The sequence below is a fragment of the Sander vitreus genome, chromosome 1, assembly GCF_031162955.1.
Source record: "Sander vitreus isolate 19-12246 chromosome 1, sanVit1, whole genome shotgun sequence".
Taxonomy (NCBI): Eukaryota; Metazoa; Chordata; class Actinopteri; order Perciformes; family Percidae; genus Sander; species Sander vitreus.
This window is the reverse complement of record NC_135855.1, coordinates 12,980,927-13,004,622: the sequence shown is the minus strand read 5'-3', so window position 1 is coordinate 13,004,622 and position 23,696 is coordinate 12,980,927. Positions and strand designations below refer to the sequence as shown.

General features: G+C 40.8%; 1 protein-coding gene across 8 annotated transcripts in view; it reads left to right on the top strand.

Annotated features, from left to right (window-relative positions):
- The window catches only part of neo1a (neogenin 1a), a 180,698-nt gene that overhangs the window by 109,928 nt on the left and 47,074 nt on the right, over nt 1–23,696 (top strand). For all 8 annotated transcript variants that reach the window (XM_078269845.1, XM_078269607.1, XM_078269522.1 and 5 more), the window contains exons 6-7: nt 14,848–15,002; nt 15,202–15,322. In XM_078269845.1, the coding sequence (XP_078125971.1) occupies nt 14,848–15,002; nt 15,202–15,322 (276 nt within the window). The remainder of the gene's footprint in view (nt 1–14,847; nt 15,003–15,201; nt 15,323–23,696) is intronic.

Here is a 23,696-nt window from a genome sequence, read left to right as displayed (position 1 = left end):
TGTACTGCACTCTCTGGAACACACTTATATGCATTAATATAAATGTAAAACAGATTAATATGTTTTCAAGCACTCACGCAAATTAATATATTTTTAACTGTTTTTGGGTTAATACATTCTATGCAGCAATATAGTTTTAGCTATAGTTTTTTGGGGGTTTTCAACTGAACCTCCATTCAACACTGGCAGGAGAAAGACAACTACTAGAATAGTAGTAGAGACTGAAAGAGTAGCTTGTTTTTTTGTTTTTTTTAGATACCACACAACATAGTAAGAGGACACATACAGTTTACCTCTGCAAAATGAAGCACCATACAGTGTGTTTTCTTAAATGTTTGTCCAAATCATTCATTCACACTAATCACACTTAGTATTAGGGATGCACCGAATCCATATTTTTGGAGTTCGCCCAAATACCAAATCCACTGGTTAAGATTCTGCCGGATCCGAAACTGAATACCGAATCCTACTCCCATCCTCAGTCCATTAACACAGTAAACACATTAATGAAGTAAACAACGTCCACAGCAGTGTATTTTTCATTTTATTTTAACTGTAAAAAAAAAAAAAAAGAATAGGCAACATTATGCCAGGAAACAAGTGGGAAAAACTATTTAGACAATTACCATAGTTACCACTGTTTGTTCTGTGTAGGGCTAGCAAAGCTGGTAATGGTCGTCTGGTTAACACAAGTTTTTAGCTGCGACTGTCCTTCCTTTCCTTGTCTAACCTGAAGTTGCTGCATTTTGGCTGCTGTCTGTGGATTCCTTCATGCACAACTCGCATTCTTTCGGACGTTTCATACGCAAATGTTTTAACAGCGGTGATGTTGTGTATTGTTTAGGGTCCTTGCCACCACGAGACAAATCTGCATTGCAGATTGAACATGTAGCTCGACTTGAATGGCCTTCTTTTGACTGAAAGTACTGCCAAACAACACTTTTTCTGCTCACAAGTTCCATTTTCACATTCTCACAGCCTACTGCATTGAACGCTCCACCTACGTAAACACCTTCCCGTAATCAACGGCGGCGTCATTACATCGACCAGCGTAGCAAAAAATTCTAAGGTTCGGCAGAAACCGAACCCCGTCAAAAAGCCCAATATTTGGCCGAATGCATCGGTGCATCCCTGCTTAGTATTAAATAGTAAGTAGTAGACAAAATAATCAGCATTGCAATTTGAGCTGCATTTGTATAATTTTGCTCCATGTGGCATTACAGCAACAGTACACAGGTGTCTGTGTATATACTGTAAGGTTTGTCCTGTTCATGATTTAAAATGAATTTCTGGCAGTTTATGGGCTTCAGGTCGAAATGGTGTTCGTTCTGCATCTTATTTTAGGTCAATTCTGTGAAGAAACTAGACTGCTGATGCTCTAGTATTTAACACTCAACAGTCAGTGTTGATGAGCAACTCAAAATTCTCGACGTATTTGTTTTGAGACATATTCTTTACGAGTATTCATTATCACACTTTCCCAAGCAGCAGCTGTTATTTCCCAAGTGAATGCTGACTAGTCTTTGCTTTAATTTGTACAAAACTGGTCTATAATAGCAACTAGAACTAGAATGTATAGTGTGACCAGTGATACCTTTACTAATATTCTGCACTGTTAAGTCACACTGCACTCTGTCATAACAAATGACCAGCACTTGAAATCATCGTAACAAGTTGTCAATATTCACAACTCGGAGCACTTAGATGAACTTTGACTCCTCACTATTTATTTTTTTCACACCACAATCTCTTTATCGGCTTCTCTCTTCCTAAACATTTATACAACTGTTCTTTGAAAATGTCCTCATCCCCAAAGCACAAATAAAACCCTGATATGACCTATTTCAGACACTATATTCACCCGTGCCTCATGTGGTGACAATAAGTGAACCATGTGAAAATTCAGCAAGGATAAAACAATAAATCAATCACACGCTGTGCAAGAGGGACACTCACAACAATCATAATTTTGGCATCACATTGTTTTTTTTCTGTTATGCTGAAAAGGAAAATGACATCACTAATTATCTGTCTTTATTTGAGATACAAAAACAAATCCAAGTGTAGCATTTGAGTAGGTCATTTTACAGCTTCAACTATGTTTCACTTCTGGTTGTAAACCAAAGGAAATACATTTTTTTTTTTTCAACCCATGCAATAAATAAAGCTAGGTTCTTGATGTTGGTGGTTCAGTAGTTAATGAAAATCGCATCGCCCAACTCTAAACTTGCAAAATAATGTACATATCGGAAGTCATTTTTGTCAGATATATTCTGACCAACTATAAAAGTTTCAGGGCAATGTGATTGAGTCTGTATCTTCAAATAAATACCTAGGATTCTTTGAGTGATTCTCTCTCTCTTTAAAGCCTCCCATTCAGCGACTTGCGGTGGTTGAGGCTGAGGCTGGGTTTTGTTTTAGAAATACGTCTTGGTTTTCTTTTGATGCATAAAATGGAGACTTGTTCCTGCTACTTTTACGTCATGCATGTTTATCTTAGGACCCTCACTCACCATTGGTCCTTGTATGCTAGGGTTGGTTGGCCTGGATTGTCCATCCGTGGACTTAATCACTGGCATGTCATCACTTATAAGCAAATTCCTAACTTGCTTCCTTCATATCTATATAAATGTATCCATCTGAAAAATGCTGGAAGCTACCGTCTCCGCTCTGTGCCATATTCGCAAGGCTTACTTTGCTATCTGTCCCCAACGTCCGTCTTGAAGTAGGAAAAAATGTGCTTTTAGGTATGCTGCTACTGCTGCTTGGAATTGGCAGACTGATATGGGTCTAAGGGAGCTGGTCTTTTTGTGTTTTAAAAAATAGATTTAAGGAGTTGGACATCAGGTTGTACTGTAGATACGTTGACTGAGCTATTTGTCCATATGTGATCTAGGATGACCTGAGTCTTATTTTTGGTATACTCATGCTGTGATCTGAAATGTTATTGTCTATCTGTCGGAAACTGTGTTTAACGTGCTGTCTCGACCAGGAAGCTTTTGTAAAGGAGATTTATAATCTAAAATGAGGGTTTTCCTGGTTAAATACATTTTAAATGTGGCTGGGTTAGCTCAGTTGGTAGAGCAGGCGCACATATATAGAGATTTACTCCTCGACGCAGCGGCTGCGGCCCTTTGCTGCATGTCATTCCCCCCTCTCTCTCCCCTTTCTTGTCTTCATCTGTCCTATGGAAATAAAGGCCTAAAATGCCTGAAAAAATAATCAAAAATAAATATATAATGTTCAACTAGCCCATAAATATTAACATCTATGCATTAGATAATGGTGAGAGAAATCCAACTGATTAAAGTTAAATTATTCTCACACATATGAGACTCCCACAGTAATTGTCTTGTAATTACCGTTGTCAGACTTTGTGTTGTTAAGAAAAATACACATGAACACGGACACATCTAGTGTGCTTGTATGCTTTTCCCAGGTGAAGCAACTCAACAGGATTTGGTATGAAATAACTTTAGGATTGGGGGGAGGGGGGGGAACACCCTGAGGCTAATTCCCGGCTTCATTGCATTTCACACGCAGCCACATCATGCTATGACTCAATCTCTTTCTTCCCCAAATCCCTTCATCTCTTCATCACCTCTCCACCACCCTTTCATCATTTCCCGTTGCTCACTGTGGTTAAAGGAGACAGTAATGGAAAATTGGATCAGGTCACAAGAGGCCAGCTGACTTCACTGGTTTTTCAGTCTTCAATTCTCGCTGAAATCCCTCGTGTCTCTGACCTGACCCCTGCCAGCCTCCACCTCCAATGTGACACGACTGTAGAGGATTGATCAGCGCTCATGGAATACTGTTGAGTCATTGTCATACGATAAAACAGTTTGATTCAATCCCATGCTGTAGACTCGCAGGCCTTATTGCATTTGCTTCATCCCGATTCATGAAGCAGCCAGATTGTGGCATTGATTTGCTCCCTTGACAACAGAAGTGACACTTGAAAGGTCAATTGATTCCCTCAAAGAAGTCATTTTGCTCATAAAAGACCCTCGTACAAATCAGTGTGGTCTGAATCTATACTAACATCATAACAATTGTTTCCTATGATTGACTGCTTCTAAAAACAGGGCCTCTTTTGCTGCAGTAACAAGGAGAAAATGTGTGTTTACAGCCAGTGGCTTTCCATAAACACTGGACAGTTTGTGCCTAGGGAAAGAGAGTCAGCCGGGGATTTGATACGGTAAAACATCGTTAGGTTTAGCCTGGAGATGGCTTGGGGGTTTGTGATGCAGCTGGTGCTGATCTCTGGAGGGAGCGATGCATGGACGCACGCACACACACACACACTAACACACAACAATGCAAACATAATGATGCCACACAAGGTCAATTATACGCATACTTTGTACACCTGTATGCATTCACTTCACATGCTTGGTTTTCAGATGTATCTGTTGTTCAGACACTGAACCTGCTATGGTGGCTCTTCAGTTGACTTAAGGCCGGCTACACACTGGCTGCGTGTCAGCGGCGAGGCGTGTCCATTTTTATTTCGGCTCCCATGTTAACAGGTTAGAGCTTGCACACTGCCTGCGTGACAAGCACGTCTCGGCCGCGCCGAAAACACGTGCATGCTAGATATAGGACCCACGGCTATTTTTCACGCGACACGCAAGCGTGTTGGAAGCGTTTCCATTCAAAATAGAATAGGAAAAGATGTTTATATGTCATTTTGACACGAATACATTTAATAAATTACATTTTGATGTTTGAAAGTCTCTAGGTTTTGACATAAATGCAGATATAAATGTAATTATATATATTTTTCGATTTTCAAATATTGCACCTGTCAATACAGAACGAAATATTCTGTAGCCTATTTTGCCGTCAATACTGCCGACGTTGTCTTTGCTGTAATCAAATCAGTCTATATTTATGTTTAACATGAAGTATACTACTGCTTGAGTGCAGTTTATCAATGGGAAACATACATATGTACAGACAAGGCTAGCAGCAGACAACGCCACGCTCACGCCACGCATCCAGTGTGTAGCCGGCCTAAGTCTTCTTGGTTGCTACTACCCACATTATTTTCAATCAATAAGCTTTGGTAACTACTATTTGTTAGACACAAAAACTAAGTTTCATGTTATTGAACGTATAGATTTACAGTGCCCTAACAAATGTGACAACACATTTACAGTAGTATACACAGATTGTTCTGAAAAAGATACACTGTATGTCATAGTATGTGAATTAGTAAAGTATGATCCAGTCAAACCTCTGAAATAATCTGATTAGTATTAATTATAGTGGTCTAACTAACTGTAGTGTACGTGGAAGAGGGGGAAACGGTTTCCCAGAAACTACCAAGACATTTACACTCCCTCAGCAGTGAATCTTACTGATCACACCACTGATTACCACTTCATTATGGCGGCGGTCTGGACAGAAAGGTGACACAGTGGGTCTTTTTCGAACAAGTAAGATTGGTAGCATACAATGGCAGATTTATGGCTTAACTAGTCATTCTCCATGCTGTCAAAGCAGTTGTTGTTGCTGTTTGGCTGCATAACTTTATATGGACAAAACAACTGAACAAACAGGATAACCTCTTTGCAATGTGAAATGATATACAAACCATTTCAGAAGAGCGGCTGTCATAAATAAGCAAATAGGTATCCCAGAGCAGCGTGTTCCAAATCTTTTTTTATTAAATACAATCTAAGTGCCGGTGAGATAAAGGGCCCTGGAGTCTGTATTTGTGTAAACAGAAACACAATGCGGCATTATAGTGAAGCTAAACGTTTTCTTCTACTACAGTAGAACTCAGGGCAGGTAGTTTTGAAGAATGTTAGGCTCTAAATAACAGTGTTATCAATAACACATTTAACTTGTCCTTTCTTTCACATCACATCTAGTATTGTGTGTGTGTGTGTGTGTGTGTGTGTGTGTGTGTGTGTGTGTGTGTGTGTGTGTGTGTTCTGTTCAGTATGACGTTGCTGTGACATCTCACCCTCTATTAGAGCTGGCAAGAGGATAAATGAGGCCAGAGGAGGCAGCAGCTTTTGATTATGGTCTTGCGTGACAGGGACACCACCCAGACCTGGACTCTGTATGTGTGTGTTTGCAGGACAGAAATAGTTTCTCCACAAATGTGCACGTTTCCAGTTTAATAGGGCTCCGAGTCTATCATGGCCTCATGCTATCATGTCATAAACTTAATTGTTCTTTCCATGTACAGCGCTCACATGCAGGAAATCCCTGCCCTGTTTAAAAGTTTTCATGTCTCTCCTATGGGCTAAGGATTTATAACCACAGACAGGAGGAGTGTTTTGGCCTTGTTGTATAAATGGGCAAAAATAGACAGCAACATAAAAATAAAAATAAACCAAGATGTGCTACATTTCATCTCACAGTTCTAGCTTCTTCTTTACTCTTTTGTAGCGAGAGAAAAGTAAGACATTGTCTCTATATCGCATCTACATACTTAAGGCAGCTCACGTTGGTCCACCGGGAAAAATATGTCGCGACTGTAACTTAACAAAAGTCAAAGCATGTGTGGCTTCTATTAACATTTCAGTTGAAAATGCTGTAGAGGGATTCTTTTTTTCCCTGAACTGTTCTCAAAGCATTTTGTTTCCAGCTAGTGACAGGAATAGTTGTTTTAAATGACGCATGGCGTCAATTAGCAATCTGATAAGATCTAGTGGATATTTTGGTCTGTTTTTACTTTGGCATGCCATCTTCCTGCCCTCCCTCCAGTGTCACAGACCAGATGTATTCTGGTTGAAATAAAAATAAACTTTCCATCCATTAAAAGAGCACTAATCTGATAAGAAGCAATACCCACAGGCACTCACCTTTTTCCCTTTTTCACAGTGGGGGTCTTCTCAGCCAGAGTAGTGAGAGGTGTCTCTGTCCGATTTCACATCTGCATGATGTGTGTCTCTGTGTTTTTATATTGAGTCCATGTGCTTTAATAGGAGCTTTCCGACCGGAGGGATTTTTGCAGTTCTTAGAACTAAACATTCCTAGAACACTTTTTTCGTCGTGTTCCGACAGGAAACATTTGGGGATTTTTAAGTTCTTCTGGCCTCAGTAGCGTACTTTTTTAGCTCCTACTTCAGAGCAGGGTCTTTTCGCTTTTCCTAGGTGTATTTGATTGGTCGAACTTATAAGTCACGCCCACTGCCAACTCAGAACTTGCAGACAGAGCAACAACCAACAACGGGACATTTTTAACAATTCTCACTTATTCATCATTAAATTCACTTCTGACAACGTTTTAGGCGAGAAATTAACGGTTTAGATTTCGAATATAGGCAGTCTTGCGAAAATTGATGCCGAATTGACAATTTGCTTCAAAGTTTTCGGAGTTCAGAAGCTCCATGAAGTGAGGCGACAGCCAGCAGGCGCCTGCCCCGGCCTCTAGCTCGTCGCTCGGCCAGTCATGCTCAGACACCTCGCTGTGAGCTGGAGGTCTCTCAGACCGCTCTCGTAAATAAGAGGCTTTTATTTCGCCGTTGACGGTTCGTTTGTTTAAATATCACAACACATCATAAGATTAACGGGAACCTGTGGTTAACTGTCTTTTTGGAGTTAAACTCCACAAGCGTGTCCTGCGGCTCGCCGACCGTCACACACACACACACACACACACACACACACACACACACACACACACACACACACGTCCACAGCGCAGCAGGCAGAGGCGGGGTCTGTTCCGAGTATAATAAAGCCCCGTCTGTGTTGAGCAAAACATTACGTGAATTACTACGACAATGGACGTGCATTTAATATAGGAAAAGTGCACAAGTATTAGCATCATTTGTTGTTGTTGTATGTGGCGCTAAGGTCTAGTGACGATGCTATAAAGATCGTTGCCGTGCTTGCGTCACTGCCTTACCCCTCCTACCAGTCCCTATGGCCACTTGGCCAGTGGGAATGCAAACGGAAAAAAAGATTTTGGGGGAGAGTAGTTCTTAGAACTGCTTAGAAGTGTACTTTTCCTCTAAAAAGTACAAGTACTATCCGGTCGGAAAGCACCTATTGTGTTGTGTAAGTTTGTCCCATGTTGCTCCATCTGCAGTGGGGAACCAGGTCCAGTTTGGGCCAACCTTATCAGGTGTTTGAGTGGGCAGCAGCTTCTGACAGGAATTACTCAGCCTGTCAAACTGTAAAGTGGATTCAATGAGTCATTCATCACCACATTGCTAGTTTGGTGTCACTCCTCAGGAAAGTTTGATTCTGGTAATGGTTCCTAAAGATGCCTGTTATTACAGGGATTGTTGATAATCTTTAGGGAAATGTTACATCCATTTGTAACCCTTGTAGCCGTGTGTGTGTGTGTGTGTGTGTGTGTGTGTGTGTGTGTGCGTGCGTGTGTGCGTGCGTGCAATAACTGAAGTATATAAATCCTAAACGTTTACTGTATTAGTATTCAAGACAAACAAACTTACTCCTCAAGTAGAGATGGTCCGATACCATTTTTTGCTCCCCGATTCCGATATCTGAACTTGTGTATCGGCCGATACCGAGTACCGATCCGATACCAGTGTGTCATATATTTTATTATGTTTCAACAACTGTGTACTACTATCCCTGTATGGATGTGATATGATTTCAAGCTTTGTTGTCTGGCTCAGGTTAAACTCTTTGTGAAACATGAACAAACTAAAACAATGAATGCCACAGACCTTTCTTGTATTCTGCAGTTTGACAGTCAGTTATAACGGAAAAAGAACATAAATGAACTACTTTAATGTAGAATTTCTTTAGGGCTTTATTATGTGATATCGGATCGGTGCATAAACTCCAGTACTTCCCGATACCACCGTTTTAGGCAGTATTGGAGCCGATAGCGATACTGGTATCGGTATCTGAACATCTCTATCCTCAAGCAGGGCTACACAATTAATCGCAATTTTATTGTAAAATACCACTCTGAATTAAGTATTGGGGCGCTGCAGAGATGTCCCGGCCTACAAGTCATAGTTTACAGACTTTAGAAAAAATCTTTCTTTGGGACAGATCCTTGTAAAAAATCACACCATGTATAATTTCAATATATTTTTCAATAAAAGTGAGAAAAATTATGCAAAAATGATCATTCCCTCCAATATCGTGAATCATATCGCATTTGCGAGATCAGTCAAAATAATCGCACTCCTAAAATCTGTTTTCAGAGCTTTACTTTACTCTCTGAAATGAAGGCACTGTGCAGAGGAAACGCTACAAACTCCTGTATACTGCAACCAAACCATCAATCAAGCTTTGTTTCAGCATTTCATGGACAATCTCAGGTCTCTGCTTTCACACAATTCTAGTAATTTTCGAACCATCAGAGTCAACAAAAACATCCAAAGATTAAACTCCCTCTCTATGACTTTGCCTGTAACAGAACATTATGTTCTCCTCAATAACAAGGAAAGCAAACACCAAGCGTATTTCTTGCCTTTCTGCGGATGCTGTTTGATTTGGCCAGGATTAAGAGTAAAAGTGTTATTGTTGGAAGAGCAGGATGGATAATTAGCGCAGTCCGAGTTCCACTTGCCCTCAGAGTAAACCCTGACTGCCCAAGAGCTATTGTTTAACTGTATGAAGCTAACTGGACTCCGCCCAAGCTGACAAAGTAGGAAAATGTCTTTTTATATTTGGATCACTCAGCTTTAATAATCCTATATTAAGCCTTAATAGATGACTACTGTAGCATAAATATTGGAGAATGTATGTCAAAAACATTAGACTCATCCCAGCAAGCCAACAGTACACCCAGCTGCAACAGCTGCTTTTCCAGCTTTTTTCTTATCAGTACCAATAGATGAGAGGCTGCATCTTGTCCCCTCTGTATATCTATATTCAGTGTATTCCTGGCTACCAGTGAAGCTTTAAGTAATCTGCCCACAATCCCTTTAGGAATCCTATGGGGTTTTGTTTTAACAAGCTCACAGTGAGAAACACACATGACCTTTTTGTGGCCCTCTTTTAGTAGTTCACTAGAGTCAATGTAAGTCTGCCTTAAAGCTTCTTTTACTAAGCTACAGGCTAGAGAGATAATACCAGCCCCAAAGAACTGACATCAGAGTTCTTTTGGGTATTCTCCCTCCTTTATAATTGTCTTGGTGTTTTTTCTCTCTCTTTTGCAGATCTGCATTTGTTGTTTTTCTGCCTCTGTTGGATTTCTCTTTCATTAGAGAGTGATATTTATGTTCCAATACAAGTCAGCCTGTTTGGACACACTCCATCTTTTAGACTTGAGCATCTGTGTGTCTGTGAACCGTAGAGTGTAGAAAAACATGGACTTGGCATATGTGACGTCATTCAATATGTTTATGAAGGGACATATTTTTAGTCCAGGATTTGGATTTATCACTCATCACCATCTTTGTCAGTTACTGGATCCAGAAAATCCAAATTTGGCTAAGGGCCGCAGTCAGGGGAAGAGTTGATGAGAAACGTGTGAGCAGCCAAAGCACTGCAGAGTGTGATAGTCTAAGACACCTGTCAATCAAGCAAACATGCTCCAAACATACATGTGTAATTTTCATTAGGCTACATACAAACACAGTTGTATTCACAGTTCTTCAACAAAACACACTGTACACGTCATTATGGTCTGACATTTTTTTTCTTCTTACTTCATGATAATTTAAATTAAAAATGATTTTTAAAGCTTTTTATTGAAACCTGAATTCCTTTTGTTTGCATGTACCTTTTACAGTGTATTGTTTCCAGTGTTGCACCGTTCTGCTGTCGGCAGGTTTATCTTGGCCACCCCCATGCTCATGGCATTCTTGTGCATCATAGTGCATGTGCTTTTACTCCAAAGAATGCAGGAGCCTGCTGATCAAAACATTGCTTTACTGCACTACTAGTGGTCAAAAACATCACCGCTATGTACAATGTTGTGGTTATGAATCACTGTTTTTTGAGAAAGAAGATTGATGTTTTCACAGTAACTTCAGTGCTGTTTGAGTTGACCAACAGCTAGCATTGGTAACACTTCTCTGAATCCTTTTGTAAATGTGACTAACTTAACATTTGCATATGCATGCTTCATGCTGTAAACAGCCAATTAAGGAAAGTCATCGCACGCACACACACACACACACACACACACACACACACACACACACACACACACACCTACCTTGACACACAAGTCACCCTCTGTTAAGTCCTGAAAGCTTCCTCCACCCCCACTGCCCAAGCAATATTGGTATGTATAGGCATTTCCAGGAACCTATTGCTCAGTCCAATAGGTTCCAAATGTCTGAACTCCATTTAGAGAAAATGGTGCATGTCTGCTCAGATGGAGAGAGGGAGGGGGAGGCTAAAGATGGAGAGAGAGAGAGAGAGAGAGAGAGAGAGAGAGAGAAAGAGAGGGAGAGAAAATCAAAACCTGTCACCAGAAAAACACACCACATACAATATATACAGACAGAAAGACATTGCAATATGATGCAAAAGCTCATAGAACTATAATGAACATGCACAGATTGAGACAGCATGGGCGTACAGAAACATATATTTGCACGCATTAGCAGGCACTTGTGTACACACACACACACACACTTGTATTACAAACAGCAAAACATAACAAAATCTACCCATGCACATATTGCCGGCAGGGAAGGAAGCAAACATGATTATGTATAGCATATACTGTAGCACCAGTAATAATGAGACGAAACAAGTATCCAGACACTTTTGAAATAATTCATATTCACACATGGCTCAACACACGCACACTGACTCACTGGTGTGTTAACGTCTTGTCCCTGACACACCGAAGTAGACCAAGGATTCCACCTGCCTCTGCTGCACAGCTACTAGAGGCAAATATTCTGGGGACACCACACATTATTCACAGCTCACACATCCCGCTACAGGGAACAACGGTACAGACACAGACACACAGACACAGACACACACACACACACACACACACACACACACACACACACACACACACACGGCTGTCTTGACAATCATACAGTGATCCAATCCACAAACATCACCATCCTCATTTCCATCCTCGCCGCTGTCAGTATTTGCCACAATAGCTCACAGAATAGTCTAGACATTCATTAAGCAAAGCAAGGCAAGGACGTTTCAATATTCTGTGGCACTATCCCATTGTTTGGTGTTTGACTTGTTCTGCTATATTGTGTGGTTAGAAAACTGCCATTTAGAAGTCTCAATAAAAAAGATACTGTGAGCTTTTGTTTGAAACACTGCAAGTTTTTTTTATTTATTTTGTAGCATCAAACTTGAAGGAAACCTCACCCTGTAATACATTTTGGTAATCTGAGTGATACATAACAACAAAGTTGAGCCTATGGGGTTATAAGTATAGCTCCCAAGGCCACTTGATGTGAACAGTAGCACCCATGTGTATCACTTGCATACTCTAGTTACAGATACAGATCGCTTCGACTGCACAATAGCCATCACCAGCGCAAGGCATTTACAAAATGTGGGGCACACAATGTCAGTTAGGTTTCTGTTTTTATAGTTTACATGATCTGCGATTGATGCCATAACTTTGAGTGACGCAAGAGTCTTTCACATTTTGCGTTTAAAACTGCACGTTGAAGATTAAAAACACTGTTGTTTCCAGGCAAAAAGTTAGGACGCACACATGTGCTGCCCCTGGCTTTTTAGATACGGATGCAGAGAAAGCATTTTGTGGGAATGACATTGGGCTATCTCTTTGTGTGCGACTTCTATTGAGTTGTTGAGTTCCTCTCCTCCCACTTTTGCTCTGTGTGCTCTGTGTAGGGCACGAAAATACCAAACAGATGGGCAAGTGCATTTTAAGGTCAGGAAAAGACAAACATGTCATAGTGCCCACTGTGTCCTGTCGCTGCACTGCTTTTTGGTGTATTGAGGCTATTATTGATGGAGAAATGTGAATGCTGGGAACCGTTTCTTGAGCAGTTTTAATAATAAAAAAAAAATAAAAAATTTGGGAGTCTTCATTTTCTTGCTGTTGGTAACAATGTGTCCCAACAGAATGAAGGCTAATCCGTTAACTGGCAATTTCATGTTTGAGTAAATTAGCCACAGCTACATCAAGCATTGAGGGGGACTTGACCTCACAACCTGCGGAATAAAGCCAGAAAAAGACCCTATCCACCTACTGCTACTAATATCCAATCAGACCTTGCGAATAGCCACAAAGTAGATGCTAATGACGAGCTACGACCGAGCCCAGGAGGCTGTTGGTGAAGCTTGACACACTGCGACTCACTAACAATACAGTCATTTAAACTGTGGTCAGCAAGGTTGCCGCTTATCAGAGAATGCATAGAGATGGCAATGGTACTTGTGCACGTGCACACACGCACATGCACAGTCTGTCTTACTCTTGTCTCTCCTCACATGCAGTCCAATTATAGAGAGAGGATTGAGGCCTGGGCCCTGCGCTCCCAGTGACCTTGTTCCAGAACAGATTGATGAGGCGCTGTATCACCCCAGCAGATCAAATAACTCCTTTCTGGCCCTCATTACCAGGACTAGGGGAGATCTGCAAGTGCTTGGCTTAGCTAGTGTTGCACGCTAACACACGGTATTGGTACCAAAATAGCTGTTGTTTTTGAATAAATAAGAACAGAGGTTATTGAAACTTTTTTTGTAAATCAAATATTCCAAGTGCTGCTGCTGCTGAAAAGGTCTCAGTTGTGTCAAGGAATATAATAATAATGATGATAATAATAATAATAATAATAATTAGGGCTGTAAAAATAACGCGTTAAAAAAATAACTCAGATTAATCCATTCCATATTGAGACCCGGACCGTTCTAGCCACCATTGGACTGTAAAATGAAGGACGGAGACGAGAATGTTCTGCCTGGATTATTAATTGGAACATTTACTTGTAAAAATCTTCTTCCTGCCAACCCTGGCTACCGAAATCTGGTACCACTGATATGTCTGCACTTCTCTCTGATGCTCTGAAGACGATACAGGTAATAAACACCGCTGCACGTGACGCTAGTTAACACTATAGAGGGTTTTCACGGCGTGTCATGAGACGCGTCATCAGACCCGAAGTCGCCATGTTGGAGGTACTCCGCATCACAACAAAGCACAGGCACTGAAGTAGATCCCGATCGGCGTTAAGGAAAATGGTTAATTATTGCCATGTTTTTAGGTTGTACCAATAGGTCAGACCGAGAAAAACATTTGGAATATTATCAACTTCCAAAAGTTATTAAAAACCAGGGAGAGGAATGCCAGAAGTTATCCGAGGAAAGGAGGCGCTTGTGGTTGGCAAAGCTCAACCAGGATCTACGAGGGAAAACTCTGTCTTGTTCGGTCTTTGAATTGAAAAAACAAACAATTGAGAGTCACTTGGCTACACCTTGAGTATCACAATGATATCATACAGTTAAGGTTAGGTTGATTAAAGACGTTATTGCATTACTTACTTTTGGCCTTCACAACACAACGGTCGTTAATGACTTGGTACTGCGTCAATGTTAATGTAACGTTAATGTAATTAATTAGATTAAATTCTTTAATCGATTGACAGCCCTAATAATAATAATAATAATAATAATAATAATAATTGAATAAATTGTTGTTAGATGATGCTGTTTGTTGTTTCTTCCACCCTCCTGGCAATTTGGCAGTTGAAGGGGAGGTATGACATCACTTGGTCTTGTTCATGTTCTGGCAGAAACCAGAGTGCTGGAGTTTGATGTGCCGGGTTAGTTTTGACAATTTGCTTACTGAATTTCATCGTCATCTCTTATGCGCTCCTTTGCTTTAACTGTTTAATCAATTATTCTGAACTTTCGCAATAAATGTAATGTTTTTTTTAGTTTTTTTTTAAACCTCCCTGACTCTTCTTTCTCATCTGGATTCCACAGTTCCTCCCCAGTTTGTCAAGCGGCCAGACAACATTTATGCCTATGAGTCCATGGACATTGTCTTTGAGTGTGAGGTTTCTGGGTCACCGGCTCCCACTGTCAAATGGGTCAAGAATGGAGACGCTGTCATCCCCAGTGACTACTTCAAAATAATTGTAAGTTAATTTGGCACTGAAGTGGCACCTTTCTCCCTTTTCTGCACTGAAGACATTGTACTAGCAGTATGTGCATGATTTTGAATCATCACAGTGTCACAATGAAGAGTTTGAGATTGGTTGAAAATTCTACTTGTGACATTATTAACTGCTTGTCTTTGTTTTCCCCTTTTTTTTTCTTCTTCTTCCTGTTCTGTAGAAGGAGCACAACTTGCAGGTTCTGGGTCTGGTCAAGTCAGATGAGGGTTTCTATCAGTGCCTGGCAGAAAACGATGCAGGCAACATCCAGTCCAGCGCCCAACTCATCATCTTAGAACACGGTACGTCACTCACCATGACAAACCAGATGTGTTAGTTAACAAGATCAAATTGATTCCTAATTGAGAAGACGACAAAATCACACAATTGATCAAATGCTTCAGTGATTAAATAATTAATGCCAGGAGCAACTCCGAAATGAATCACGTCTGATCAGTTTTGCTCAGACAGCCAAACACTGCATTTGTAAACGCAAGCGTCTGTTCACAGCCATTTGAACATCAACAGCAGTCTCTCACCACAATGATCTTTCGTTATTCTATTAGTTCTTACCTTCTATGAATCACAGTTATGTGAGCTGGAGTTGTTAAATGCTAATAAAGTAATTGTTTTTTTTAATCTTTGTGAAAAATACCAAGTACAGTACTAGATACCTGTAGCTCAGAAAGTTCCAGTATAATGTTTTTTAAAAAAGCAATAAAAAACAACGATCTCTGCAAAAATACGCTTTCAACAAAGGCTTGTAAAACACGAGCTAGCTTGGTAATACGGTGGGTCTTCTGCTCTCTATACAGTTTTCCTCATTTATAAACACCTAGCTGGATTCTGGAGGCTGTGCACATCTGTGAAGGTGTGAAGAGTGAGAGTGTGTAGTGAACAGTGCAATGAAACCACTGGGATCTTGTTAAGCCAGAGGTGACTCAAAGGGAACAGAATTATATCTGGGGCAAACAATGCTTGGTTTGCACACAGTCCATTCCACATCTAGTGTTACAGAAATGTTGTGAGGAGGACATCAGGAAAGCTGATTGACACAATGCCTGTGCTTGGATGCAGCATCCTTAGACATTTAAAAGGCTGAGCGGTACCTAAACATGAACTCATATGCTAGTAAAATGAGAGCGCCGGGATAGCTGCGGCATAGTCTCTCTTGTTGTACATTTTCCTTTAAAGCCAAAGGAGATGTTGAATGCTAATTCCCAGAGTGGAGCTGCTGAGTGCAGATTACAACAAAAGCAGACACCAAATACAGCAACAGTAGCTAGTGGTGCCAAAAAAAAATAGTGCCCCCGAAAATGCAAGCAAATGTGGAAAATGATTTTAACATCCTAGTTGTTGAGGTAATTTTGTTTCATTACCTCTGATCACTGGAGAAAATGTAATAACAACTTAAATGTGAGATCATTTGCACCGTCAAAATGATCTTAGTCTAACCCACAGGGCTAGAAAAAAAAACCTCTCCACAAAACAAGAGAACAACAAGACATTTAAGATGATAACCAAGACATAATGTCACTGAAAAAGCACAATCTAAATGAAACAAGGTGGAAAATGGAGAAACAATAACATAACATGGCGAATGAAGGTAGAACAATCCTAATACAGCACAAAATAAAAAAAATGTTGCATGTTCTTTATATTACATTCACTACTTTAGGGTGGACTCAGACTCTCCCATTTTGTTGAAGGAGATGAAATGTAATCAAGCGTGAACTCCCCCCTCACTTGAAGCAGGTGGCTAATGGATTAGCATAGCAGTGTCCAACCGGTGGCCCCCCAGCTGTGTCCCCCCCCCCTCCCCACCCTCTGATTGGAGGACAACAAGTCAGAAATAATAATGACCTGCAGCCCATTGTGTATTTGTGTTTGACACCATTCATAAGGGTTTTGCCACTTTACATGGCCCCGAGTCTTTCCTGTTTTTGTTTGAGTTGAAGATAAATGGGATAAATTACTGCGGCAGCTGGCCGTCTGCCCTGAGCGGGGCTTTGAAGAAATGAATCTCTGTTTAATCCAAAAACATCACAAAGAATCTTTTCTTACTTTTCTGAGTGTGTACCTCAGTCTTTGTCACAGTAATACTAATCCAAACACACTTACCACCAGATAAGTATCCTGTTGATTCATCAGCTTATTATCCAGTCATCATCTGAGTCTCAGATGATTGCTCTAGAAAATAACAAAGTCGCAGTAATGCTGTTTAGTCTTCCTGTACATTATTGACGTTTTGTGCTTGTACAGACATCCACTGCAGCTATCTCCACAAACGCTCGCTTCACTGTATCAAAGTAATTTCCTCTCTCAGAGGTGCAATAGTGAATCAATGAGAACATGTTTGAAATCAGCTCATTTTCTACAGCTAATAGTGTTTTGTGGCTACGACTCTGTGATGTGAGATAAATAATAATAATCGCTTTAAGTTCTAGTAGAGTTGTATCTCTCTCCTGAGAGTCTCTCCTTTGTTGCGTTCTTCTCTCTTTCCTCCTGGACACATCCAATTCTACAGCCATCTGCCACCTTTTTCCCCACTTCCTCACACTTTCTCTCTTCTTGTATTTCCCAGCCACCTGCTCTCTGTGATAGTCCAAACACTGGGCTTTGTGTTAATTGTGGTGGCTTGAACATTCCCCCTATATGGCTACCCCATCACAGCTGGGCATCTTTGTCCACTTCCTAACCCAGTCTTTCACAAACACTCCTCCTGCTCATTGCTGCCACTGTGTGTTGTGCCTTAGTCAGGTGTCCCGCTCACACCTGCCACGCTTGAATCATCCTGAAACGGGGCCAGAGAACACCCTGTGTGTCTGTCGGCTGCCTTGCAGGCGGGGGAGATAAGCCAGGGACTTGCCACAGGGATAAAGTTGTCTTCACCCAACAGGGAAATCAATGGGGGTGACCTGCATCTAAACACTCAGTGGCTGCACGTTGGCTAATATTCATTAGTGTTCCTAATCTTTGCATCTTGACACTGCCAGCTGCAGTTAAATGTGGCTCCACTGATGATTCCCACTTGGGGGTGTTTGGAATGGAAAAAGGTCAGCTGTTAGCATATGTACGGTACGGCATCTTGACAGTTATTTATATCAATAACTTTGGCTTTGAACTCCTGTACAGTATGTAACAATGGGTTAGTACAAGGACAAACTTCTGCAGAATAGGGGAAAAAAAAGCTTTTTCCTCAAAGTTTTTTTCATTTTGCTTCAGCAATCTTCTCTTTTTTGGTCAAAAATAGGACCGTTGATTGCAGTCTCAAACAATTTTCCTGGACATTCCACAGCCATGTGCAATATGGGTCAACTAGTTGCAAACAGATGTGGGTAAATAGGAGCACAAATTCCAAAAGTGGACCTAATTATGCAGTGTACTGCCGGCCAAGTAAGTGCCATGTAAAACTGCCACATTCAGACGTAATCTTTTTGAAGAGCTGGAAGTTTGTGTAGTGGTACTACAGTAGTTAGTTAGTACTTAGAAGGAAAGCAATCATTTCATTTGGTATGAATACTAAATACTTTCTCACATAGAATTATATGTATGTTTAAAGTTTTTTTTTTTTTTTTCTCAGAAAGAATATACATTTTAAGATTACTTAAGTCAATTGTATTAAATCCAGCCCAGATGCGTAGTTGGAATCGGTCAGGAAATGTCCTCACTAACAAGTTTGATTTAACGAATGCATACTGTATTAAATTATCAAATTCCTAGCAGATTGGGCCATGCTTTCCACACTAAATATATAAATATAACCACTAATAGCCATCATGATGATTCCCTGCGGGCGGTTTTATGTGTTTGCTGTCGACATGTAGACCTTATTGTCAAAATGATTGTGAGGGAGGTTAGTCAGCTGCAGAGAATATGCTATTTAAGGGATTGTCGTCACGTGTCATCTATAGACGTAGTGCAGCAACAATTGTCTGCCTTTTCCAGGCACATGATTATGTGAAGCATTGATGCGTGATACTGTAGTAGGCTGCAATTACAGCTTGGAGAGGAAATGGGTCACGTTTTTCAACTTTGAAGTTGTGCACGCCTAGACAAAGCACTTGTTTATATGATTGTCATCTTCCCATATACAGTACAAAGACCGCGACTGTGTTTGAAGTTTGATAAGGTGGCAAACTAAAATGTATGCCCGTTTTTTGCAGTCAGGTTGCTTTTTGTGTAGTTCTTTTAAGATCCAGAGCAGAGATTAAAGAAATATTAGTTTTAAGGATAGCTGGCGTTGTTGCCTTCTAGAAGTGGAGACCTGCATATAGCATTTACATTTTAGAATCAGCCACTGCATGTTTTTTCAGCATCATGTATTCTCATTTTAACAATGACAAACCCAAGGCCACATACGTACGAGCCTAGGAATTTTTACTAGATGCCCACTTGTCAAAAACCGCAGTTTTAACATTCAAGCACCTACTGTAAAAGCTTAAAATGAAAAATGCAGACAGATCTGCATTTAAAATTGGCAAACAAAAGAGAAGTGGATGCACTTACTTTGCTGTATGCCCTTAAGTGCGTGTTTTTATTTTATTTTTATTTTATGTTTGCATAAATTCAAGAGATGCACTTCCATTTGCATCTGAATACTTATTTTTGCTCCTTCCATATGCCGTGCTGGCTTTGATATGAAAATACTCCTCTGTCTGAGTTTGTCTGTTCCTCCATCTCTCCTCTTCTCTCCATTCCCACAGCTCACATGAATAATGTTTGGACATTTTGCCTCCTAGTGCCCAAGCCAAGTACTTCACTAGAGAGCCTGAAAGCTTGTTTGGGTGTACAAGCTCTGAGCTGTCAGGCTACTTTAGGCGCGACCGTTGCAGGTTAATTTCATTGAGATGAATGAAAGGGAGGCATTTCACTTAGTTATTTTCAACCTTAGGTAAAAGATAACCCAATAAAAAATTTTTTTTTTTAAAACATCAGTCGATGCTTGATGCTGTGCAACACAGCTGCATGTTTTCCTAGCTATTATTCAGGTGGTTTCATGGAGAAAGAAAGATGACAAGCTATTTCTGATGCAAATGCATTTATTCAAGCTTTTGTCGAATCCCAAGCTTAAACAGGCAAGCAGCCTACCTCGATCCCTCTCTCTCTCTTTCATCTCTTTCTCCTTCCCTTTCTCTCTGCTTCCCTCCTTCTACCTCTATCCCTCCTCCTCTCCCTTTATCTTCCCCTTTATCCAGCCACGGTGCCATTAGTTTTCCCTCCTCCCCCTCTTAGACCTGTGGCAGCAAACAGAAGAGTCCTGTCCTCCCCCTCCCATCAGAGGTACTCGACCCCCACTGAGAGATGGAGATGCCTCATCACTGCCTGAGTGCTCAGTGTGTCTGCTGGTTTCCCTCTCCCTCCACCACTCTGTGTATTTCTGAGTGCAGGCATCAGGAGGGCTGGCACGATAAACTGACACGTGACATGTGCTGTCCCCAAAGCTGCAGCTTGACAAAGTACAACAGACACAGGAAGATACTGGAAGGCTTATTCAGAGAGTCGCACATACCGTAACTTCATTAGTAAATCAATTAATTACAGCAGACTTGAGCACCAGACCTCGCTGTGAAATGGCACAGAGTCTCCTGCAGTATTTGCGGATGACTTCACGCTACCGTTAACAACCAAAAGTAGATACAAGCGCTGACTCTCATTCACTCTGATCTGGGCCAAGACAGTTAACACACTAATAAAGATTATGTCTCAGAGAGGATCCCGAAATTCAGAAAAAAAAACTAGAAAAGTTTTATTTAGATGTCACTAATTTACAACACAGAAAACCAAATGAAGTGGAAGTTTAATCTTGCCCGTGAAGACAAATTAATTAGAGGCAACGTGTAAGGTTCTGTACTGTTGGTATAATAACATATATTATGCAACAATGGTTTTCAAGTGAGACAAAATGAATATATACATATTTATGTAAAGGCATGAATAAACAAAAAAATACTAGAATAAGAATGATGAAGGTAGCTACATTTTAATTGTCTGCAGCCACTTAAATAAAAATATTAACCAGCAAGAAAACTATTGGCAAGAAACAACCACAACATAAAAAAATACAGATAAATAGACCACTGCCATTACAGCCGGCTGACTATAAACTGATCACAACCCAGCCAAAGAAAGATGTTATGGACCTGGTTGCCAGAAGCAATTCTACTACACTCTGAGCTACAAAAAGCAGAGAAAGCTCCAAACTCTTCCACCATATGTACAAAATGTTGTACTAAGCCTCAAAGAGAGATGCATTTTCTGAGCAGAACTCATATCTGCATCAAATTTGCAACACAAACACAACACAAACAGATTTCAGATATTGAAATCATATTGTATCATTTGTAACAAGCAGTAATTAACCTCTTTCCGACCAAGTAGTTACAGAATCGTAGTTATAGGAACAGTCCACTTATAAACAGTTCTACTAACTACTCTCCCCCAAAACCGGTTTTTTCCAATTGCATTCGCACTGGCCAAGTGGCCATAGGGACTGGTAGGAGGGGTAAGGGAGTGACGCAAGCAAGGCAACGGTCTTCATAGGATCCTCGTAACGGAGTTCGAACGGCGGCGTTTAAAGACTAGGCTGGAGTACTTAACAGAGAAACACAGAAGACGAAGGCTCCAGCGTAATATGATCCTAATTAATATGATGGAAGATAGAAGAGCAGAGTGCAACAGGCAAACGAAACGATGGGTACGTTTTTAACTAGCGTTAACAATTAGCTGGTTGAATGCGTGATGTTTTATGAGTTAGCATACATAGGCGAATTGCAACAGACAGTGAAGAATATGTACTGTTTGTGTTTCAGACGTTGCTAGGTCACTATGAGTTCCTATGTGGAAAAGGAAAAAGCCCCTGCCCTGAAGTAGGAGCTGAAAGAGTTACAGGAACTGCGGTCAGAGGACCTTAATAATCCCCAAATTGGTCCAGTCGGAACACGAGAAAAAAAGGGTTCTAGGAACTGCAAAAAATCCCTCCGGTCGGAAAGAGGCTATTATTTCCACACGGGCTGCTGATACACATTAGAGACGGGAACACAGCAGCCTAGACCCATTGTTGCGTAGACATGCCAGCAGGAAGGATTTTATGTAGAAATTCATCTTAATGGCGTCCTCTTCTGATACAAATCATTCACTTAGTACTTGAATTGATGCTGAATTGAAAGTAAAGAGAACGATAAAGAGAGATACTAAGGAATAATAAGGAGGCCTCTGCTGTGCCAGTGCTGCTGTCAGTGTGGTATACTAGTAGCGCCTCTTTCTGGTGTTGAGGAAAGAAAATTCACTCTATTGTGAATACATATAATATAAAATGTAACTAGATCATGAATAAACGGCAAAGAAATGGGTTCAGTCAAGTTTGAGTAGGCAGAGCAATAAAAAGTAATGTTAAAAAAAAGAATCCCCCTAACACATTTGTAGCAGACAAGCCACAGACAGGGTATCCTTCCACTACACCCCAACACCACCCTTATTCCCTGTTCAAATCAGGAAGTGCGAATAGGCTGCTAAAAGACCCTTCCTCCAGTCAGACTCTACCGGTACTGAATAAAAGCTCAGGCTCACTTCAGGGAATATGGTGTGCTCCATCATCTGCTAGCAGGGTCATGGCTGGGCCAGCAGGAATGAATGTGTAATGTTGTGAGCATGTGAATGTGTCAGCACAGCACAGCGCAGGGCAGCGCACCACGTTTTCTGTTGGCACAGTCTGCGTCGTAAGTGTACCTTCAACAGCAGGCACCAGTGTGAAAATGTGACCGTTAAACAACATGTCATGTACTGCTGGGACAAACATGCATGCACACATATGGTCACGCTTCTTTTCCTGTCTGGTGATGGCCTTTACGAAGGCTTCATGACATCACAGGGACACAAACTGATCATGTTTACTGATTAATCCAACTAAATCGTTGTCATTGTTCGTTCAAGTCGGCAATCGTGATGTCAAGGCCACTTTCGCTTGCCTTGACTCTCTTTGTTTCCTACTGCATCGTTGTCATATAGTAGATCAGGAGTGTCCAAACTTATTTTTTTTTTTTTTTTAAAGATTTTGAAGACTGAAGACATGAAAGGGGAGAGAGAGTGGGAATGACATGCAACAAAGGGCCGCAGGTCGGAGTCCAACCCGGGCCCGCTGCGTCGAGGAGTAAAACCTCTATATATGGGCGCCCGCTCTACCAACTGAGCTATACGGGCGCCCATGTCCAAACTTTTTGAGCGCCAGATTTGATAATGTGAAGATGCCCGGGGACCAATTGTCCCTTCTGACATTTTTTTAAACAATAAAAGTTACATACAAATGCACTGATTTATAACCATTTTTATTTTCATTGTCACCATTATCTTTTTAAATGGCAAGGTAACCAAATCAACGCCACTCAGGCGTAAACAAATATAAAAAACCAACCAAAAACAATTCTGCCTTACTTTTACATCTGTAGTCGGATAACCAAACACACTGTATGGAATACCTTTTAACTTGAAGTTGATAAAAATCTTAATCTCCTTTTAAACATGACTTATTATGTGTAATGCAAAGTTTGTTAACATTTAAGCTTACAACATATGACTCTGGCGGGACTTTGGACATGCCTGTACTAGATGTACACAAGTGACTGCAGTAGGGCGGTGGACAAAATGCCTGACAGGAAAACTTGACAGCATAATGCAATC